At 40.4% G+C, this 23,345-nt stretch overlaps 1 protein-coding gene across 1 annotated transcript in view; it reads right to left on the bottom strand.

Moving 5' to 3' along the window:
* The window catches only part of WDFY4 (WDFY family member 4), a 358,549-nt gene that overhangs the window by 120,809 nt on the left and 214,395 nt on the right, over positions 1-23,345 (bottom strand). The window contains exons 41-43 of the mRNA XM_060191396.1: positions 19,505-19,711; positions 17,483-17,534; positions 9,753-9,919 (exon numbers count right to left, since the gene is read on the bottom strand). Of these exons, the coding sequence (XP_060047379.1) occupies positions 9,753-9,919; positions 17,483-17,534; positions 19,505-19,711 (426 nt within the window). The remainder of the gene's footprint in view (positions 1-9,752; positions 9,920-17,482; positions 17,535-19,504; positions 19,712-23,345) is intronic.

Below are 23,345 nucleotides of genomic sequence, written 5' to 3'. Positions count from 1 at the left end.
CAGGGGCAACCACCATTACCACTTTACTATAATGAAGGGTCCCAGATATACCACAATTACAAGACAAGAAACAACAAGCACACTATGGAATTCCTATTAATTCTGAAAGTGGGAGATAAAACTCCCAAGTAAATTATTCCCTTTCTGTACAAGGAAGAGAAAATATTCTTAACATGGGAGATGGGGGATAAAGCCAAGAGAAAACTACACAAACAAACCTTGTAAATCTAACATTTATTTCCTTTTAGCCTCTGTGTATTTTAGTTACTTTCCCCACAATGACCACATTCTGTTCAAGGTAACAATCTAGGCACTGAAACCAAGTGCTTTCTGGATCCTCGTTTTCCTGTGAAAGCTTCCATTTACATGGGTGTGGTGTGCTGCAAAGGACTCTGGGGAAAAAGTGAAAGGGACCTGATGGAAAGGTTCTGGAGCCTTGGAGCATAATGGTGGGAAAGGGCCTAAATTGAGGGAGAGAGTGGCTTGCAGACATCTATTTTAGGGAGATGAGAGGCTGTACCTATGTATCAACAACTATATTGTAAAGCCACTAGTCCCTCTGCCCCATTGAAGTGGAAAATGTATTATTTTCTTCTGCTAATGTTGTCTGAGTAGCTGGAGACTCTAAGGTGGTAGGGAGAAAGTTTTGCCTCTTTTCTAATACATAATTCTGAAAATGTTCACATATATAAACATGTTATATAACATTTTCCTACAAGGCATATTTACAGAATATACTGTTCTACACTTTTTTCTCCTTTAATCTCACATCTAGAAGATCATCCCAGATCTCTTTATAAATTATTAGAAGCATACATTAATAGGAACAGACTATTCACTCACATGGGTGAAATATAATTTATTTAACCCATCCTCTATTGATTTATCATCAAATATTTTGACACTATAAATGAGGCTGCAGTGATCATCTTTACACGTATGTCACTGCAAACATACAAGTAACTCTGAAGCTAATTTCCTAGAAGTGTCATCTCAGGTGAAGGGTATGGGCACTTTTAATTCTGAAGGCTACAGTCAGATGGCTTTCCTAAAGTGTGACTCAAATTTAGACTCCAAGGGTACTGATAAGAGGGTTACTCCTGCATGTTTATGCATTCTTTTTCTTGTCTATTATGCAGAGGAGATTCCAGTCTCAAGCTCACCCCTGCGACATAGCACAGTGGCACCAGTCCTAGTTTTAATGCCACCAAAACCTTTCTCTTCCCCCATGATGCCCCACCTTCATCCAGTTTCTCTATGCCAACAGCAGGGGTGAGGCACATGTCTGTGATCTCCCGGTGCTTTCCTTCAGGGAGAATTACGTAGAAACCAGAATAAACCAAACCACAAGAAAAAAAAAAAGTCTGGTAAGAGCTGGGTTAATAGCTTAAAAATTGATTCTTCTGGAAAAGAATGACATTTTAAAAACTTGAAAATCAACTCAAGTGAACTATTACCTGAACTTACATTTAAATTAGCCCTGGGAGGGCTCCATCCCCAAGTTTCCTCATGATTAAGAAATCCCTCATGCTGTAAGTCTATCAATCACTTAGAAGGAGTGGAACTTCTGATTCACAAGTAAAATTTTTCAATATCAGCGAGATGATATATTACTACTCCTGATAGCTAGAATACAGTATGTGGCTATAGCTGATCCTGTGTATGATAAGGAATGTATATATTTGCTCTAGAGCTGAAATCCAAGGAATAGCTATCTGTTGGATCATTCCTTAGAAGCCCAGGCAGTGTGCTCTCCTAATTTCCTGAAGTCAGGTCTCAGTATGTACATCAGCAAAAGGAGAAGGTCAGTTAGTGGTTTGGAGTTCACAAAATTCTTAGTCTGCCTTTCTAGTCCTGTTCAACTCTGACACCATCTTCCCAGACAGTATTTTCAGTCCATCTGTATGTTAGCTGTCAGGCTCGGGCAAAAATTGCTAAAGTCATGCCCCCCACCCCCCCACCCACCCCCGTGGAACATACCTAAAATAGACTTTCTAGTTTCTTCCCACAAAAGCCCCTAATTTCATCTGCTGAATTCCTACATTAGGATTTCTGTTTATTAATAATTTTGTTTCACTTTATATTTTACTGCCTTTCAGTCACCAAGCTGCAGATGCTACTATGATGCCATCCTAACTTCCTTGGGCAGATGACTTCATTGTGTCCTGGGATCTCACCTCTCCAGAGCCCTGCCCTACTAGGGAAAGATAGGCAAAAGCTGGGAGAGGAGGGGTATGGATTGAACTGCCAATTTCCATGTTCACTGGAGAAGCAACTACAGAAGCCAGACCTCCCACCTTCTGCACCCCATAAAGAATTTTGGTCCATACCCCCAGGTGGGTAGAGAATAGGAAAGCTTCCATAGCCCAGGTGTCCAGCGACAGATGAGTGGCTGAGAAATTTGTGGTATATACACTCAATGGAATATACTCAGCTATTAAAAATGGTGGATTCACCTTCTTGATTTCATCTTGGATAGAGCTTGAAGGACTTATGTTAAGTGAGATAAGTCAGAAAAAACTATGGGATGATCTCACTCATAGGCAGAACTTGAAAAACAAGAACAGAAGGGAAAATACAAAGCAGAACTTGGACTGGAGTTGGTGTATTGCACCAAAGTAAAAGACTCTGGGAGGGGGCAGGTTCAGGTCCTGGAACATGATGACAGAGGAGGAACTGTTATGTGGTAAACTGGGAAATATTACACATGAACAAGCTGTTGTATTTTACCATTGACTGTAAATCATTAATTCCCCAATAAAGAAATAAAAAAAAAAAGAATAGGGAAGCTTCCAATGGAAGGGATTGGACATGGAATTCTGGTGGTACGAGCTGTGTGGAATTGTGCCCCTGTTATCTTACAATCATGATCATCATTATGAAATGACTAATACAAAAAAAATTCTTAGTATGCAACTGAGTGTAATGCCCTAATTTTATAGGGGGGAAACAGAGGTGTAATATCAAGCCAGTACCAGAGTTAATGTGTATATTCTCACATTTTGTGTGCAAAACATACTGCAAAAAAAGTTCAAGCCCAGATTACATATACCACATATACCAGATTACATATACCACATGTATTCCTTAAATCTTTCAACCAGCAGGTTTTGATATAGTGGCATATGGAACAAAAAATAATTATTTCAAATAAGACACCAGTGCCTGAGGAAAAGTTACGTATAACAAGCAGAGACTAAATAAATTAGTTGTGTGTGACAACCTAAGAATTCAGTTTCACCATGAGGGAGAGGGAACACTCTGTCACACTAGGAACCAGAGAAACATATACAAAAACAAAAAGGAGTGACTCTTTTAAAACAACAGCTTGGCAAATAAGAGAAGAAATATAATGTGGAGCTCTCCTCACCGATGCCTCCTCTTTTGAGGCAGAGAACAAAGAGTATGGATGCCCCCTACCTGCTTTCCTGTGTCATTTCCATAATCAAGCCTGCAAACAACCAAGACTCCTAGTCTTTCTCTGTCAAGGAGGCTGCGACAAGAAAAGGATGGATACAGCACCCTTGCGTGCAAAATGCTATCCAAGGGCTGTTTAAAGCAGGGTGCTTGTGGGCATATGCCCAAGCATAAACTGCACAGATTAAGGATCTGCTTATTGGTGGCTGAAATGACAGCATATTTCCAGCTAGGGTAGTTCTGAATATTTAGAACACATGACTCTGTGAATCTCGGGCATTTATTTTTAACATATACTCTGTAAGTATGAGAGTCACTTAAGCAGCCTATAAAAACTTATCTTCCTGGGCTAGGGAAACAGCATGATGGGTATGCAGAAGACTTTCATTCCTGAGGCTCTAAGGCCCCAGGTTCAGTCCTCAGAACCACATTAAGCCAGAGCTGAATAATACTCTGGTCTTTTTCTCTGTATTTCTCCCTTTTGATAATGAAATGAAATAAAATAAAATAAAATAAATTTTTAAATACTATCTTCCCAAATTACATTCCCAGAGGTTCTGGTTCAGCAGGTACAGAGATAGATTTGGAATATGCATTTAAATAAGTAGTTCAGATGATTCTGAAGCAGGTGATTTGAAGACCAAGAGAAACTGCTGCCTATAAAACAACAATACAAGAGGTCTCATCTTATATAAGCACATTCATTTTCACAAATCTGTTCATTCAGCAGACTAGTATCAGCAATTTCTCATGTTTCCCGCACAGTGTTGGATATAGGGGAGCTACAGCTTGCCTTCAAGATGCTCACAGTCTACCAGGAGAGAGAATGGCAATAGCCGCAGTATAATGTGAGGTAGGGGAAGAACAGGCACTCTTGTGTCCAAAGGAGGGTGTCTGTCCAGATAGTAAGGAAAAGGGAGCAGAGGTGACACTGTAGAAATGATTACTGAGAATATGACCCCACAGGCTACGGTTGAAAGTTAAAAAAAAAAGGGAGGAGCATTCTAAAGTACAAAGTCATGAACCAGTTGGGCATGTTTGGAGACTGTGGGCAGTTGATTAAAATCAGAATAAAAGTGTCAAAGTGTGTGTGCATTAATATTTATAAGTGGGAGGGAAGTGTGTCCAGGGAAGCCACAGGGTCAGTTCAGGGCCTGCATACCAAGTATGTCAAGGGAGAGAGGGGGCTCAGAAGGTATTAAGTAAGGGCAACATATGAAACCCTGCATTTTAGTTAACCTAGAAAGGTTAAAACAAGTCTTCAGTTTCTACAAAGGGCCTCAGCTGGGGGTCGGGAGGTAGCACAGTGGGTTAAGTGCACTTGGCACAAAATGCAAGGACCAGCTTAAGGATCCCTGCTAGAGCCCCCACCTACAGGGGGGTCACTTCACAGGAGTTGAAATAGGTCCGCAGGTGTCTATTTTTCTTTCCCCCACCTCTCAATTATTTCTCTCTGTCCTATCCAACAACAATGACATCAATAACAACAATAATAATAACAACCACAACAATGATAAACAACAAGAGCATCAGAAGGGAAAAAAATAAGCCTCCAGGAGCAGTGGATTAGTGGTGCAGGCACTGAGCCCCAGCGATTACCCTGGAAGTAAAAAAAAAAAAATAAAGGGGGGGGTGCTCAGCTAAAAATACCTGGGAAGAGTTTGATTCTACTCTCTGCTGTTCAGAGAAAAAAATAACTCCCTTGGAGCCAACTGCTTTTCACCAAGGTCAAGGTCAAACTCATACTAGACACTGAGTTTGGTTTTTCAAAGACAGCTACAGTTAATATACCTCTCACTGGAGTTTTGGTCTTGCACTGTGCCTGAAGTCCACTGTGCCACATGGTGTCTCTCTTGAAGTAGCTGCCCAGGGAGAGAACAGGGAGCGTCTCCACTTCGTGGTGCTTGACAGGGGCCCACAATTAACATGCATTAAATAAGCTATGCCTCACATAAATGGAGCTGTCTGCATGGAAATATGGTTGTGATTCCAAGAATCATTAATCAATGACTCAAAGGTGGCACAAAATAATTATTGTCATAGGTATGACTGCAGGCTATCAGAGCTCCAGCTTTCATACAAAGAAATGACTTAAATTACTGCCACCTCAGAGCTGCAGGCCTGTCTGTTTCCCTGCATCACTGCTTCACCTGTGAACTGCCCCCATATTCAGGTGGGGATCAGGGGCTTAAACACAGGTTCTTGTTCATGATAAAGTATGAATCTTACCAGGGAGGACACCACCCAGTCCCCATGTCCACACAATTTCTGTATCTTAGCTTGATATACATTCATAGTCCAAAGAACACCGGTTTTTTTTTCTTTTCTTTTTGCCTCCAGGGTTATTGCTGGGGCTTGGTGCCTGCACCATGAATCCACTGCTCCTGGAGGCTATTTATTTCCCCTTTTGTTGTCTTTGATGTTTTATTGTTGTTGTTATTGTTATTGTTGTTATCAATATTGTTATTGTTGGATAGGACAGAGAGAAATAGAGAGGAAAGGAAGACAGAAAGATAGACTCCTACAGACCTGATTCACCACTTGTGAAGCAACTCCCATGCAGGTAGGGAGCCAGGGGCTTGTGGATCCTTATACCAGTGCTTGCACTTTTTGCCATGTGTGCTTAACCCACTGCATTACTGCCCAAAGTCTTTTTTTTCCCCAAAGGGGTGAGTGAAAGAGCAGCAACAATGACTCTAGTGATTAGTAGCAGGTGTCACCCACAGAGATCTGTCCCAGGCATAAAGTCTGGACAATATACAGCACTTCTTTCATCTTTGAAACAAACTGGTGAGTGAAGAAGCAGAAGCTCATTTAAAGAAAAATATTTATTTATTTTTTTTCATGAGAGAGAAAGGAGGAGGAGAGACCAGAGCACTGTTTGGGCATCTGTAGTATCAAGGATCAAGAATAGGGATGCATAGGGCCATATACAAGCAACTGTTAGGCTCTACTACTGAGCTGCCACCTAGATAGAGCCTCACTTTAAACACCTAAAATAGACTTACTAGTTATTTCCAAAATGGAGACCCCAAATATTCATCTGCAGTATTCTAGCCTTTAGGTTCATAATTAGTCAACAATTTGTTTGGCTTTATATGTTAACTCTCTTTTCAGCCACCAGGCTCCAGATTCTAGCATGATGCTGACTAGACTTCCCTGGACAGACAACCCCCCACCAATGTGTCCTAGAGCTCTGATTCCCCAGAGCCCCACCCTATTAGGGAAAGAGAGAGGCAGGCTGGGAGTATGGATTGACCTGTCAACACCCATGTTCAGCGGGGAAGCAATTACAGAAGCCAGACCTTCCACCTTCTACACCCCATAATGACCCTGGGTCCATACTCCCAGAGGGATAAAGAATAGGAAAGCTATCAGGGGAGGGGATGGGATACAGAGTACTGGTGGTAGGAACTGTGTGGAATTGTATTCCTTTATCCTATGGTCTTGTCAGGGTTTTCATTTTATAAATAATTTTTTTTAATTTAAAAAGGGGGGGCCTGGGTGGTAGCACACTGGGTTGAATGCACATGGCTCAAAGCACAAGGACCAGAGTAAGAATTCCAGTTCCGGCCCTCCGGCTCCCCACCTGCACGGGGGGTTGCTTCACAAGCAGTGAAGCAGGTCTTCAGGTATCTATCTTTCTCTCCTCTTCTGTGTCTTCCCTTCCTCTCTAGATTTCTCTCTGTCCTACCCAACAACAACAAAAAATGGCAACAATAATAACAACAACAAGGCCAACAACAAATGCATCAAAATGAGAAAAATGGTTTCTAGCAGCAGTGGATTCGTAGTGCAGGCACCAAGACCCAGTAATAACCCTAGAGGCAAAAAGAGAAGAAAAAATTATAAAAGGGGGGCCAGGCAGTAGTGCAGCGGGTTAAGCACACATGGCACAAAGTGCAAGGAGTGGTGTAGGGATCCTGGTTTGAGCCCCCGGCTCCCCACCTGCAGGGGGGTTGCTTCACAAATGGTGATTTTGATTTCCCTCTGTCCTTTTGATTTTGATTTCTCTCTGTCCTATCCAACAATAGCAATAATGACAACAACAATAACAAGGGCAACAAAATGGAAAAAAATGGTCTCCAGGAGCAGCAGATTCATAGTGTAGGCACTGAGGCCCAGCAAAAACCCTGGAGGCAAAAAAAAAAAAAAAGGCTCAGAAATGATCTCTTAATTTAACCTTAATTAACTGGGCAAATAAGTGGGGGAAGTTGGTGGGAGGGGTGGTGAGTGGGGGTCTATACTTCCACATTAAGGCTCTGTCTGCCAGGGGCCAGGAAGCCTCACCTCTCACCTGCTTCTCAGAGAGCAGATGTGCCTTGTAAGGCAGCTCTGTCAACCCTGGGATAACTCAGGCTGATTCAGGAAGCCACCTTGCCACAATTTACTAGAAAACAAGTACAAATCAAGGACATAAGTCAATGCAATAGTGCAAAGGATAAATGTCAGATAATGGGGGGGCTGGGGAGTGGTGCCCCTAGTTAAGTACACATATCAGCAAATGCAATGATCTCAGTTCGAGCCCCCACTCCCCACCTGCAGGGGGGAGCTTCATTAGAGGTGAAGTATGTCTGCAAGGTGTCTTTTCTATTTCCCCTCCCCTCTCAATTTCTCTCTGTCCTGTCAAATAGGGTAGAAATGGACCTACCCTATGATCCTGCAATTCCTCTCCTGGGGATATATCCTAAGGAACCCATCACACCCATCCAAAAAGATCTGTACACACATATGTTCTTGGCAGCACAATTTGTAATAGCCAAAACCTAGAAGCAACCCAGGTGTCCAACAACAGATGAGTGGCTGAGCAAGTTGTGGTCTATATACACAATGGAATACTACTCAGCTATTAAAAGCAGCGAAGTCACTGTTTTCAGCCAATCTTGGATGGATCTTGAAAAATTCACATTAAGTGAAATAAGTCAGAAACAGAATGATGAATATGGGATGATCTCACTCTCAGGCAGAAGTTGAAAAACAAAATCAGAAGAGAAAACACAAGTAGAACCTGAACTGGAATTGGCGTATTGCACCAAAGTAAAAGACCCTGGGGTGGGGGGGGGCAGGGGAGACTACAGGTCCAAGAAGGATGACAGAAGACCTAGTGGGGGTTGTATTGTTATATGTAAAACTGGGAAATGTTATGCATGTACAAACTATTGTATTTACTGTCGAATGTAAAACATTAATTCCTCAATAAAGAAATTAAAAAAATAGAAAGAAAAAAATAAAAAGGAAAAAATGGTCACCAGGAGTGGTGGATTCATAGTCAAGGCACCGAGCCCCAGTGGTAACTCTGGTGGCAAAAAAATAAAGTCAGATAATGGCAAGAATCTCCTGGCCCTTGCATTGGTCAGTCTCTCGAGAATGCCAAGGAGTTCCTAGTTAATTGCCTCCCTCCTGCCTCCCTCCATTCCCTGCAAACAAGGGGATGCCAAATACTAAGCAGAGGGAGAACAGATTCTATTTTTCAATCCTGTTGGGTTTTACATGCACCACCTAGAGATTCCCCCTACTACAACAAGGCACATGTGGCATTTCTGACAGCTTCCCACTGTGCAACAATGAGACTGAAGTTTAAGTACAAGACAGGGAAGGATGGGAGAGAGAACAGCATCTTCCTAATCATGTTGCTTCTCAAGGGCTAGGGGAGTCAGTGAGCCTCTGGGCGTCAGGCTCTGGCTCCCCAAATAAAATCAAGAGAGGTGCCATTGGGTGGGGCACTAAGCAAAATCAGGATTCTCAGAGACCAGACAATTTTCAGAGGTCTCTGCTTACTGCATAGACGGAGGGCTTCAGATCTACCCTTTTGAGGGCTGACAGAACCATGGTGTGCCAGGCTCTAGGCCTAAGTAGTAGGAAAAGGAAGCTGGTTTCAGAATGAGCAGTGCAAGCACAACTTAGACATACAAATGGAGGCGTCCAAACACAAGAAACGTAGTGTCTTCCTGCACAAGACACGTAGTGGCTCTGACCAAAGGGTATACAGTTGATTTCTAGAAGACATCCATAAACCTTTCACAATGAAAAAGAGGTGGGCAGGGAACCAAGATTTTCAGCTAGGAGACCAAGAATTCTAAATCTGAAACAATGTAGGGAGTCAGAGCATATTTCATTCATAAGTTATCCACTGGATTTATATTTTCCTTTCAGTCTGATGCAGGATATGTGGGCTTCTGTTGTCACCCTTGCTCTGGGTCACAAATTTAGGAGTGTGTCTCTTCATTTAACTCAGTGTTATTTTTAATGCCGAATGAAGGTATCGCCTCCTGTGTGAGTGAAGAAAGCTGCGATCACTCCTGTTACATAAGCTTTAAAGGATGGTGTGGTATTACCTTTTCATGATCACAAAGCTCTTGTAAAATAACTTGTCTTTCCCGACACAGTTCCAAGAAGTCTTCTGAGTGTAGACTTTCATGTAAGGCAGGGAAGAAAGTCAGCTGAGTACAGTCCACAGCCACCTCGTCAATCATGCTCTTCTCTTCCTTTGAGGTCAGTTCATCTGCAACACCGTAAAGAGCCACACACTTTTGGTATAAGACATCTGGCGTTACAAAGGAAAATGTACAGCCTAGAACCTGAGTGTCTATTCCTAGCTTCTCCCAACACGAAGACCCCAAATTTCATCTGATATATATATATATATATATATATATATATATATATATATATATATATATATATATATATATATATCAGTGTATATATATATATCAGTATATATATATATATATATCAGTATATATATATATATATATATATACACACATACCTTTAGGTCCCTGATTACTGTTCTGCTTTATATCTTAATGCTTTTTCAGCCACCAAGTCAGAGATGCTACCAATGATGCCAACCTGACTTCCTTGGGCAGACGACATCACCAATGTGTCCTAGAACTCCATTTCCCTAGAGCCCTACCCTACTAAGAAAAGATAAAAACAGGCTGGGGGCGGGGGGTAGTGGGGTATGGATCGAACTGCCAGCATCCATTTCAGCAGAGAAGCAATTACAGAAGCCAAACCTCCAAACTTCTGCACCCCATAAAGATCTTTGGTCCATATCCCCAGAGAGATAAGTAATAGGAAAGTTTCCAGTGGAGGGGATAGAATATGGAATTCTGCTGGTAGGAATTGTACTCCTTTAATCCTACAATCTTATCAATCATTATTAAATCACTAGTAAGAATAAAATAAATAAATTTTAAAAAGAACCTGAGTGTCTAGGAGGAAGTACAAAGTTTCAGGGCAGGCATAAAAAGATCTCAGGAAGTCATTCCGCTGACCCAGTTTGTGGTCAAAACAACTGCATGTTGATTCACTCTGGAAGGTAAGCCTGGATGCTCTGCAGTTCTCCAGTCACCACAGGAGAGCATTTCAAAATTCATCCTCACTAGTTAAGAAAGGAACTCCCCTCTTCATCTGCACTATAGCAGTCTTTAGGTTCATGATTGTCCAACAATTTGTTTGGCTTTGCATGTTAGCTATCTTGTCAGCCACCAGGTCCCAGATGCCGACCAGACTTCCCTGGACAGACGACCCCACCAGTATGTCCTGGAGCTCTGCTTCCCCAAAGCCCCACCCTACCAGGGAAAGAGAGAGGCAGGCTGGGAGTATGGATTGACCTGTCAACACCCATGCTCATCGGGGAAGCAATTACAGAAGCCAGACCTTCCACCTTCTGCATCCCACAATGACCTTGGATCCATACTCCCAGAAGGATAAAGAATAGGAAAGCTATCAAGGGAGGGGAGGGGATACAGAGTTTTGGTGGTGGGAATTGTGTGAAGTTGTACACCTCTTATCCTATGGTTTAGTCAATGTTTCCTTTTTATAAATAAAAAAAAATTTAAAAAGAAAGGAACTCCTTGATAAGAACATCTAGGATGTGCTTTTCCTGAACTTTGTTTACTCTTTTATTTTTAATCATTTATTATTTTTTATACATTTTGTAATACCTTTATTTATTTATTGAATAGAGACTATCAACAATCAAAAGGGAAGGGGATGATAGAGAGGGAGGGAGACCTGCAACACTGCTTCACCATTCACTAAGCTTTCCCCCTGCAGGTGGGGACTAGGGGGCTAGAATCTGGATCCTTGTGCATCATAATATGTGCACTCAACCAGGTGTGCCAGCAGCCAGCCCCTTGTTTACTCTTTTAAATGAGTGATTTCTTAATAAGTACAATGGAGGAGAAAGGTCTCTTCAGCAAATGTTGTTGGGAAAAGTAGACAGCCACATGTAAATACGAAAAATATTGACCGTCATTTAGTGCCACACATAAAAATCAATGTGAAATGGATTAAATTTTTGTTTATTAGACATAAAACTAAAACATAGAAGAAGAAAAAAAAAACGGAAACATGATAGGACAGGACTTTGGCATCCACAGATATATCTGGAGGTATAAGTCAACAAGGAAAAAGAAACTAAAGCAATAATAAACAAACTGAACTACATCAATGTGAAAGACTTTTACACATCAAAAGAAACTCCCACAAAAATAAAAAGCAACCTAGCAAATGGGAGAAAATATTTTCATATAATATGTCTGCAAGGATTTAATGTCTAAATATATATGTAAGGAAAGTACTGGGTTATTGAAAAAGTCATGACTTTTGCATACAAAAATATGACACATCTTTTATGACTACCCAATATATATAACACACTGACCAAAAAAGTAACCATTCATAAATATACATGCAAAATATCTAAACAGACACTTTTCCAAAGAAGACATACAGAGAGCCTATAAAATAAAATAAAAAAGTTAACACCACTTATTATTAGATAAATGTAGCTTGAAATCACAGTGAAATTCCACCTCAAATGGATGAGAATAGTTCACATATAAAATACTGTCTACAACAAATGTTGGAAGATGTGAAGGAAAAGGAACTCTGCTACATTGTTGGTGGGATGGCAAACTGGCACGCCCCATGGAAAATGATACAGAGAGTCCTTAAAAATATAAAAATGGAAATGTCTTGTGATACTGCAATACCTTTCCTAGGCATATATGAAACACTAAAGGGATCTATGCAACTCTATGTTCATAGCCACACTATTCACAATAGTCAAAATATGGAATCAGCCGTACGTGCCCATCAACAGAGTACTAGCTGACATTATAAAATAGATACTCAACCCCCCTAACATTTCCTCTCCACTATTCCAAGCTTTGGGTCCATGATTGCTCAACAATTCATTTGGCTCCGTATGTTAACTCTTTTCAGTCACCAGGTTCCAGATGTCATCAGGATGCCGGCCAGGCTTCCCTAGACTGAAGACCCCACCAAGGTGTCCTGGAGCTCCGCTTCCCCAGAGACCCACCCTACTAGGGAAAGAGAGAGGCAGACTGGGAGTATGGACCGACCAGTCAATGCCCATGTTCAGCAGGGAAGCAATTACAGAAGCCAGACCTTCTACCTTCTGCAAACCACAATGACCCTGGGTCCATGCTCCCAGAGGGATAGAGAATGGGAAAGCTATCAGGGGAGGGGGCGGGAAATGGAGATTGGGTGGTGGGAATTGTGTGGAATTGTACCCCTCCTACCCTATGGTTTTGTTAATTAATCCTTTCTTTAATATTTTTTATTTTATTTATTTATTCCCTTTTGTTGGCCTTGTTGTTTTATTGTTGTAGTTATTATTGTTGTTGTCATCGTTGTTGGATAGGACAGAGAGAAACGGAGAGAGGAGGGGAAGACAGAGAGGGGGAGAGAAAGATAGACACCTGCAGACCTGCTTCACCGCCTGTGAAGCGACTCCCCTGCAGGTGGGGAGCCGGGGTTCGAACCGGGATCCTTATGCCGGTCCTTGTGCTTTGCGCCACCTGCGCTTAACCCACTGCGCTACAGCCCGACTCCCAATTAATCCTTTCTTAAATAAAAAATAAAAAAATAATAAATAATAAAATAAAATAGATACTCAGAATTTTTTTAAATAGCCTTAATATTTTGAACATTATCCAGCAAGCATATATATATATAGATTATATTTTATCAGATATATATACAAAGCTTTTAATTATATTTCATCAGAAATGTGTTCAAGACACATTTTAAACATGTTACCATGCTCTTTCTTCATGTGTTGTCATATGTATACACATATATTCACAAATATAAATGTATACTTTTTGTCTGTGGTACCTTTTTAAAAAAATAAACTTGTAATTTCTAATTTAAAAAAAAGAATAGATAGGGATTCAGGTCGTACTGCAGTGGGTTAAGCGCCCGTGGTGCAAAGCACAAGGACTGGCATGAGGATCCAGGTTTGAGCCCCCAGCTCCCCACCTGCAGGGGAATCGCTTCACAGGCAGTGAAACAGGTCTGCAGGTGTCTATCTTTCTCTCCTCCTCTCTGTCTTCCCCTCCTCTCTCCATTTCTCTCTATCCCATCCAACAACAATGGCATCAATAACAGCAACAATAATAACTACAATAATAAAACAATAAGGGCAACAAAAGGGATAATAAATAAATAAGTAAACAGAATAGATATACAATGTACTACTAATCTGACATTGTGTTGTTTGGGCTAAAATGAATGAAACTAGAGGTGATTCTGCTAAGTGAAATGAGTAAAGAAGTCAGAGACAACTACTAGATGTTTCATTCAGATATAGACTAACTAAAATAAATGCAGTTGCAAAAGTAGTAATAACCAAGATGACTTTGGGATCTGTGAAACCAATGGTGCCTATCAGAGGTAGTGTGAGAAGGGGCAGAGGTGAAGGGTTGTTGTGGTGGAATGATGCAGATACTTTGGTGGTGGGGGAAGTGAGTCGTATACATATACATACAGGTATGAAACTCTACTAAATATTGTAAACCAATACTATCTTAATAATTTATTTAGTTTTCTTTTAGATAAAGACAGAGAAGAAGAGAAAGAAGGAGTGAGAGACCCCAGCACTGAAACTTCTTCAATGTAGTGGATGTCTAGCTCGAAACTGGGTCAAGTACACTTCAGAAGAGCACACTATCCAAGTAAGCTAGCTTACTAGCCCTAATAGTTTACTTTAAAAGAATCTTTTATTCTAATTATGGAAGCACTACCTTTGTAGTATAAAAAACTTTCCAAAGGTCAGGTGGAACACACATGCTACGAGACTTAAAGGCCCAGGTTCAAGCTCTCATCCCCATCTGGAGGGAAGAAGCTTTGCAAATGGTGATGCAGTGCTGCAAATGTTTCTATTTTTTCTTTCCTTCTCTATCTCTCCCTTTCCTTTCAATTTCTGTGTCTCTATCCAATAAATAAATATTTTTTAAAACCCTGGAAAACACAAGAAATGGTAAGAAAAAAAAAAACTAAGACAAATAGCATCCTTAAACTCTACTAATAACAAGTCCTTCTGATGAATATGGAATGATCACACTCATAGGCAGAACTTGAAAAACAAGTTCAGAAGAGAAAACACTAAGCAGAACTTGGACAGGAGTTGCCGTATTGCACCAAAGTAAAAGACTCTAAGGTGGGTGGGTGGGGAGAAGCACAAGTCCTGGAACATGATGGCAGAGGGGGATATAGTGGGGGTTGTATTGTTATGTGGAAAACTGGGAACTGCTATGCATGTACAAATTATTGTATTTACTGTCGACTGTAAAACATTAATCCCCCAATAAAGAAATTTTTTAAAAAGTAACAAGTCCTTCTTAGTAAGTTCTTTACCTGTATTACTTTTGATGACAAAGGTGATGGCACATTTTGTAATCTACCTAGGATATACATTACATATCACCCACTCTACACAAATGAGAAAATTTAAAAAGAGACTAATTAGGTTGTTTTAGGTCATGTGCTACTTAGAACTAGGGGCAGAGTCTGAACCAAGTCTCCATGACTACAGATATAATCTTTAAATAGCTAGACTGCTTCACTATTCACAATTTGTTCACTTCCCCACTATGGGGGTGAGAACAAAATGAAAACAGTCAGGAGTCCCAGAGTAACAGGAAGAAGGGCCTCTGCTTATTGGGGATGAGAGAAAATAGCAGTCTCCAAATATTATTATTATTATTATTATTATTATTATTATTATTATTATTATTATTTTAATACCAGAGCACTGCTCGGCTCTGGCTGGTGGTGTTACTGGGGATTGAACCTGGAACCTAAGAGCCTCAGGCATCAAAGTCTTTTGCTGTACCTTTATGCTGTCTCCCCAGCTTGCCTCCAATTTATTTTTCACATAAAACTCAGTGCACACCTTTGACCACTGTGCTCTCTGAAGCCACTCCTCTGGTAAGGAAGGTAGGTAGACTATTGTTCTGATAGATCTGTGAAGCTTAAGGTAAAAAGAAATGAATCAAAAGGGAATTCCAACACCATCCAAAACCATGCCAAATGGCACTACCAGATCAACCTGGGATCAGAGTCTAGCACTTTCACTTCTGGGTTTTGTTACTGGCAAATTCTGTACTAGTTCTTTATCTAGTACTAAGGGACAAATTGAGACAAGCTTAATCTGTGTCACTTAGTTGAGAAGAAAGCAAAGACTGCAGGCCTGGCATATAATGACACTCACAAACAAGGAGTGTGTCAAGCAAATGGTAGAGTTTTGGGTATAAATATAGAAAATCTAAAAGTGTGTGTGTATACAAGTGCACATGTGTATTGAGATATCTTCTTGGCAAAATAGCTTCTGATAATAAACCACAGATTTTCAACAAACCAATTGAACCAAATTCTCCCAGGTAAATAACACAAAAAAAGAAAGCATACAAGTTATAAAAAATACAAAATATGTTTTGGCTTAGGGGACAATACTGGGTTGTCAGAAAATTCATGATGCATTTTTTTGCATAGAAGTATACATCATGACTTTTCTGACGACCCAATAATTATACAGTATTGTACATATTTTTAAATTATAGTGTTTACTATAGAAGCTATGAAATACAGGGGTCAGGTGGTGGCACAGTAGCACCAGGTTGCACACATGTGAAACCATGAGCAAGGACCTGGGTTCAAACTCCCACTACCCTTAGGCTGGCGGGAGGCTTCTTGAGCAGTAAAGCAGGTCTGCAAGCATCTCTCTTTCTCCCGCTATAGAGTCTCCTGCTTTCTCAATACTATTAAAAACTGAAGATGGAAAAAGAAAAAGGAAAAAATGGTCACTGGTAGCAATGAATTTGTCATGCAGGCACCAAGCTCCATTGTTAACACTGTTGCCAATAAATAGAAATATAAAATACGTATTCAATTTTACATTGAAACATTTTATTTTCCTCCTATGTGTTTTGGGTCACTGACTGATCATGCATTTATACTGTTTCAAACACTTTTAAGGGCTTCCTTGATACAGAAAGTGATTATGATAATTTCTCCTCTCAAATTCCTATTGTTTCAACCCTAATGCATAATTAACCGCTTAGGGCTGCTGGCTGGGTTGGTAGCACAGTGGTTATTATAGAATCTGCAGGGGGTCGGGCAGTAGCACAATGGTTAAGTGCAAGGACCTGAGTAAGGATCTTGGTTCCAGCCCCCAGCTCCCCACGTTGCAGGGGGTCACTTCACAATCGGTGAAGCAGGTCTGCAGGTGTCTATTTTTCTCTTTCCCTCTCTGTCTTCCCCTCATCTCTCGATTTCTCTCATTCCTATCCAACAACAACAATAACAATAATAACAACAGTGATAAAACAACAAGGGTAACAAAAGGGAAAAAATAGCCTCTAAGAGCAGTGGATTTAGTGGGTGCAGGCACGGAGCCCCAGAAATAACCCTGGAAGCAAAAAAATAGAATCTTAAACAGATTTTCATGCCTGAGGTTCAGAGGGTCCAGGTTCTATACCCAGTGCTACCATAAGCCAGAGCTGAGCAATAACCTGGTCATTAAACAAAAACCAAACAAAATTTATCCCCTCAGGGGGTGTCTAGGTCTGCAATAAATTTCCCTTTATTCTGAAATGCTTGGTAATGAAGAAGTATAAGCACTGTCCTCTTGAGATTTGCAACACTTTCGGCTTCCAAAATATGAATTTCACATTTATGACATTACTAAATAAAACTAATAATTGGTTTAAATATTAAATAAAAAAATCAATAAATGGAATACCTTGATTTTCAGCATTTGTTTGAGAAGTATCACAACTTCTATCTTCACTCTCCTGAAGTAAAACCAGAGAAAACAAAGAAATTAAACTCTGGGCACTAGCTATATGCACTGCATCTAACACACACACACACACACACACACACACACACACACACACACGTATGTGACCTCTTAAATTATCCATATACTAAAGACTCAGATGCAAGGGAAGAGAACTGCTAAATCCTAAAGGAACACAATACAATGAAAGTGTTAATGTTCCAGAGTCAAAGGGGAAAAATCCACAATCTTCCATTAAGTCTTACAGTAATTGCCACAAAAGATGCCAAATTGAGATTAGACAGCATCCTGGATGTCTGGTGGTACAGACTGCCCTAGAAAGAAGATCAGGACCAGTAGAAGAGTCTGAGGCTGGACAGCTGGAAAGACCCTTGCCAAAATTTCACAGCCAACCTTTGACTTTGTCAACAGCACAGTGTGTAGTCTAAATTTTCTGTTTCCTTTCCCTAAGACATGTGTAAAGATGTATAAATACTATTTAGTGCCTGATGTTAATTGACAGTACACTGGAAGTTCAAGTGTCTAGGGTTAATGAGATTAAACCACCAGTTGCATATTAGGCTTTTTTGAGGTTAGGAAGCCACAGTTTCAATCCCCAGCGGCACCACCACCAGGCAGCGCTGAACAGTGTTCTTCTGGTCTTTCTCTTTCAAAAAAAAATTAATAAATTATTAAAAACTTTAAGTGTCTCCAGAGTAATTTTCTATTAGGCTTTATAAAGTATTTAATGTAGCTTAAATAATCTGATTTTCCAGACTAGGAAATAAGCCCAAAATTGCAACCCTGGAAGACTATGGAAGGAAATATCGAGTGTCCCAGTGTTTAAAAATCTGCTCTTTATCTATATTCAATTTAATTAACTAATTTTTAAATTTTGATAGGAGAAAGAGAAAGAAAGATACTTGCATCCTGCTCAATCACTCATGAAGCTTTTTCCCTCTTGCAAATGGGGACCAGGGGCTTGAACCTGGGACCTCATGTGTAAGAGTTTGTGTTCTTTACACCATTGTCCATCTCTCGAAAAGCTCCTTTTTAAAAGATCTTAAATCAGGATAGTTCAAGGAGGACAGGGTAATATTGGCAAACTTTCTATCACTACTATCAAATGAGTACAAGGGAGTCTCACACTTTTGTCATCCTTTAAATGACAAAAATGTGAACTTGATGATACAGAGTTCAGACTTCACTTGAGCACTCTCCAAGGAACTGCTCAAATTCCACTGCTTGGGAATCCACATGGCTTCAGTGTTTTTTGGACTAAGTGGGTCACTGGCTGCAGCTTGCAGATATAGCTGAGTTCAGGATACTTATTTCCATTGTGTAAAGGTACAGGATTTGCTCTTGCACTAATGATGATAAGCCTTGGTGACAAATAACTCAAGCACGCAGACAATGGTAATCATGTGGCTCTTTCCAAACACTGATACTGAGATTATTCCACTGGGCTTTTGTGGATACCACAAGCCACCCGACTACTAGGGCAGTTGTATAAGTTTGAATCACCCAGCTGTCCATTCACACACCTGTTCATTCATTCACTCATTCATTCATTCAGGCTATAGTTGCAGCTGCCCATCAATGTACTTGAGAAGTAAGTCATTCTTTTTTTCTCTTAAAGAATTATAGTGCTGGAGACAGAGCTCACTGAGTAGGGTGTCTGCACTGTCATGCAACCGACCTAGATTCAAGCCTCAGGAAGTATTAATGGTAAATGGAGAAAACTTCAGTGCTCTGAGATTCCTCCCCCCTCACCACCTGTCTTCCTGTTTCTCTTCTTCTTTCCTTCCCTTTCCCTCTCTAAAAGAAAAAAGTGGCCTAGAGTGGTGCACTTATTCAGGCATAAGGTCCAGGTTCAACCAAAAATAAATAAATAAGGTAGTAAAATAAAAATTATAGTACTCTTTCATTGCTCTGCATACTTTCGTCTGGAAACACCAATATCTTACTGCATCTGACTCTTACCTTCTGCTTTCCTGGATTTAAGGCCTCCAGTGGGGATAAGCGTCTCACACGTTTCCTCATGCGAGTGGGTCCTTCTCTCCAGTCCAGCTCCCACTGGAAGCAGGCTGTGGTTTCTGCTGCCTGTCCCCACAATCCCAGCTCTCCAAAAAGCTCCTTCTGGATTTTTGCCCAGGCTTTGGCTGCCTTAATGTCTCCACAGCTCCGTCTCTGGGAAGCAAAAGTGCAACATCAGCTCTGGACACACTTCCACATGCACGTGAGTCAACATGTTAGCTGAAAAGACCAAGTTTGCCATAATTATTTGAGAAGAGCAAACTCCAATAGGCAGCCTCAAACATTCTTGAAGTCTGTAGAGGATGTAGATCATTTAGTACAGTTTTGAGGAAGAGAAAACTACCCCCCTCTGACTCTCAGAGCCTAATGGTTGCTGGGCAGGTCCCCAGGTCCTGATATAAATCATCACAATAGATTAGAAAAATACCCTTCACTGCAAACTCTAGTGTACTTCTGCTTTCTTACTTTGGTGCCATACTCCAAACTCAGTCAATTTCTGCTTTGCGTTTCTACTTCTTTTTTTTTTTACATTCATAACATTCCCCAGATTCCCATTTAACAATACAACCCCCACTATTTCATTCATCATTTTTCATGGACCTGTATTCTCCCCACCCACCCACCCACCCCAGAGTCTTTTACTTTGGTGTAATACTCCAATTCCATTTCAGGTTCGACTTGTGTTTTCTTTTCTAATCTTGTTTTTCAACTTCGGCCTGAGAGTGAGATCATCCCGTATTCATCCTTCTGTTTCTGACTTATTTCACTCAACATGATTTTTTCAAGGTCCATCCAAGATCGGCTGAAAACGGTGAAGTCACCATTTTTTACAGCTGAGTAGTATTCCTTTGTGTATATATACCACAACTTGCTCAGCCACTCATCTGTTGTTGGACACCTGGGTTGCTTCCAGGTTTTGGCTATTACAAATTGTGCTGCCTAATACTTCCTCTCCACTTTTCCAAGCTTTGGGTCCATGATTGCTCAACAATTTGTTTGGCTTTGTATGTTAACTCTCTTTTCAGTCACCAGGTTCCAGGTGTCATCAGGATGCCGGCCAGACTTCCCTGGATTGAAGACCCCACCAATATGTCCTGGAGCTCAGCTTCCCCAGAGACCCACCCTACTAGGGAAAGAGAGAGGCAGACTGGGAGTATGGACCGACCAGTCAACGCCCATGTTCAGCGGGGAAGCAATTACAGAAGCCAGACCTTCTACCTTCTGCAACCCACAATGACCCTGGGTCCATGCTCCCAGAGGGATAGAGAATGGGAAAGCTATCGGGGGAGGGGTGGGATATGGAGATTGGGCGGTGGGAATTGTGTGGAGTTGTATCCCTCCTACCCTATGGTTTTGTTAATTAATCCTTTCTTAAATAAAAAAATTTAAAAAAATAAAAAAACAAAACAAAACAAAAAAAGAAAAATACCCTTCATGCTGAAGGGTATGCTCATGCTGAAGCTACTGAGTCTAGTAGACTCTACTGAGTCTACTCCAGTCTACACTGGAGTTGTGGTGGGAATTAATAAGAGACCTGTCAACAATGGGCTGTCATTCCTAATTCTGGACTTCGGATATTATCTAGGCCAAACCTCTGTTGAATCAGAGGTTTGGCCTAGATGATATCTATGGGCCTGTCAAATCCTTATATCATATGGTTTTTGGAATGTTCAAGGATCCTAGAATGTTCACGAAAGTTACAACCTGTAACATTAATGACAGAAATGCCACCTGACATTTAGGAAATACTCATAGTTTACTTGTATGATACTTGACTGTTATACCTTCCACTAGAGAACAAACTTTTTCTAAGACACATCAAGGACTGGTAGAATAACTCATTGGATAAGGCACTGCTTTGCCATGTATGGCCCAGTTTCAAGGCTGGCTCCAAATGAACTAAAAAAAAGTCCTAGGGAAGCTTCCATTGGAGGGGATGGGATATAGCATGCTGGTGGGGAGGATTATATGTATTGTACCTCTCTTATCCCACAATCTTGTCAATCATTATTAAATCACTAATAATAATTTTAAAAAGAAGGTGAAAATAAGAAAACACAAAGCAAAACTTGGACTAAAGTTGGTGTATTGCACCAAAAGACTCTGGTGGGGGAGGCATTCAGGTGCTGGAACATGATGGCAGAGGAAGACCTAGAGGGGGTTGAATTGTTAAGTAGAAAACTGAAAAACAGTACACATGTACAAACTACTGTATTTTACTGTTGACTGTAAACCATTAATTCCCCCCCCCCCCAAAAAAAGTCTTGGTGTTATGGTTTCTTCCTCTCTGTGTCTCTATTTTCCTTGTTCTTTCTGTCTGAAGGGCCTGGAGACCAATAAAGCCCCAGATACAAACAAAAATAAATAAAACACACACCAACATCTCTAGTCTGCTTTTGCATGTCATACTGAAATTTTGCACCTAACCTTCGAAGAAAACATTTCAATTTAGTTTGGACAGTTGAATCAACTTTGAGAGACTTTTAATTTTTCAAATATTTAATAGTATTTTGTCCAATTTAATTCCAAATGTTATTTTTTAAAGATTTATGTGGTCTGGGGAGATAGCATAATGGTTATGCAAAAGGACTTTCATACCTAAGGTCACCAAAGTCCCAGGGTCTATGCATAATAAGCCAGAGGTGAGAAATGCTCTGAATATATATTTATATTTCATTTTTATGAGGGGGGGTGAAAGGAGACCAAAGAAATGTTTAGCAGCTCTGTCATATAGGAGTGCTCAGGTCAAGCATAGTGACTTAACACTGAGAAATTCCACTGGTCATTAATTTCAAATGTTCAGAAGTGAAAAGGTATTGATGACAAGGAGTACAGTTCTCATAAGGAAAAGCAGTTGTGTGTTCAACTGATCCCCTTACCTGCTTTATGTCATTTCTTCTACATAGTGGCACTGGAAGTAAGTAATTTTTAATATTCTCATGAATAAACCAAGCCTGAGAAAGAAGTGATTAAAGACCAAACTGAGATCTAAAGCCAGTTTATATGACTTCAAAGGCCTTGCTTAAGCTGTATGCTTGACCCTTTTCATATATATATATATATATATATATATATATATATATATATATATAGTTGAATAGAGACAGAGAAATTCAGAGGGGTTGGGGAGATACAGAGGGGGATAGAGAAAGAAAGCCACCTGCAGCCCTGATTCACCACTCATGAAGCTTTCTCCCTGCAGCTGGGGACCAGGGGCTGGAACTCAGGTCTTTGTGCACTGTGATGTGAGCACTTAGTCAGGTGAGACACTGCCTGGCCCCATGCTTGACCCCCTTTTTAAGGGTCTGCTCTAATTTTATTAACTTGTGATTTCTACTGGTATTACTTCAACAACTGGCAGGCTTAGTTCTAGGTTAGGCTAATCTGTACCATTTTAAATGGATACATTATTCTCAGAACTTAAAAGCTCTCTTGAAAATATGACAGATGGTGTAGTCCTTAGTACATGGTCCGTGACATTTGATAAACCTGGGCTGATACCACACATGTGTGCTACTCACTAGCAATTTAATCTGAAGGGACTTCAGCTTCCTCATTAGTCAAATCAGCTTAATAAAATCACTATCGTGATAAATGCAGTGATGAAATAATACAGTATTTTTGAGTTTTGTATTATGTCTTACCCTGCATAAACTATATTACTATTGTTTTGAATAAAGAAATTTGACTTCAAAACAGGATAACTGAGTTTCCTCACAGTTTTTGAGTTCCTATCTAAAAAACTGCAATATTTTACACAGTATATAAATAATATGAAACTCTACAC

Source organism: Erinaceus europaeus, chromosome 1, assembly GCF_950295315.1.
Source record: "Erinaceus europaeus chromosome 1, mEriEur2.1, whole genome shotgun sequence".
In the NCBI taxonomy this organism is placed as follows: domain Eukaryota; kingdom Metazoa; phylum Chordata; class Mammalia; order Eulipotyphla; family Erinaceidae; genus Erinaceus; species Erinaceus europaeus.
This window is presented reverse-complemented; position numbering and strand designations above follow the sequence as displayed.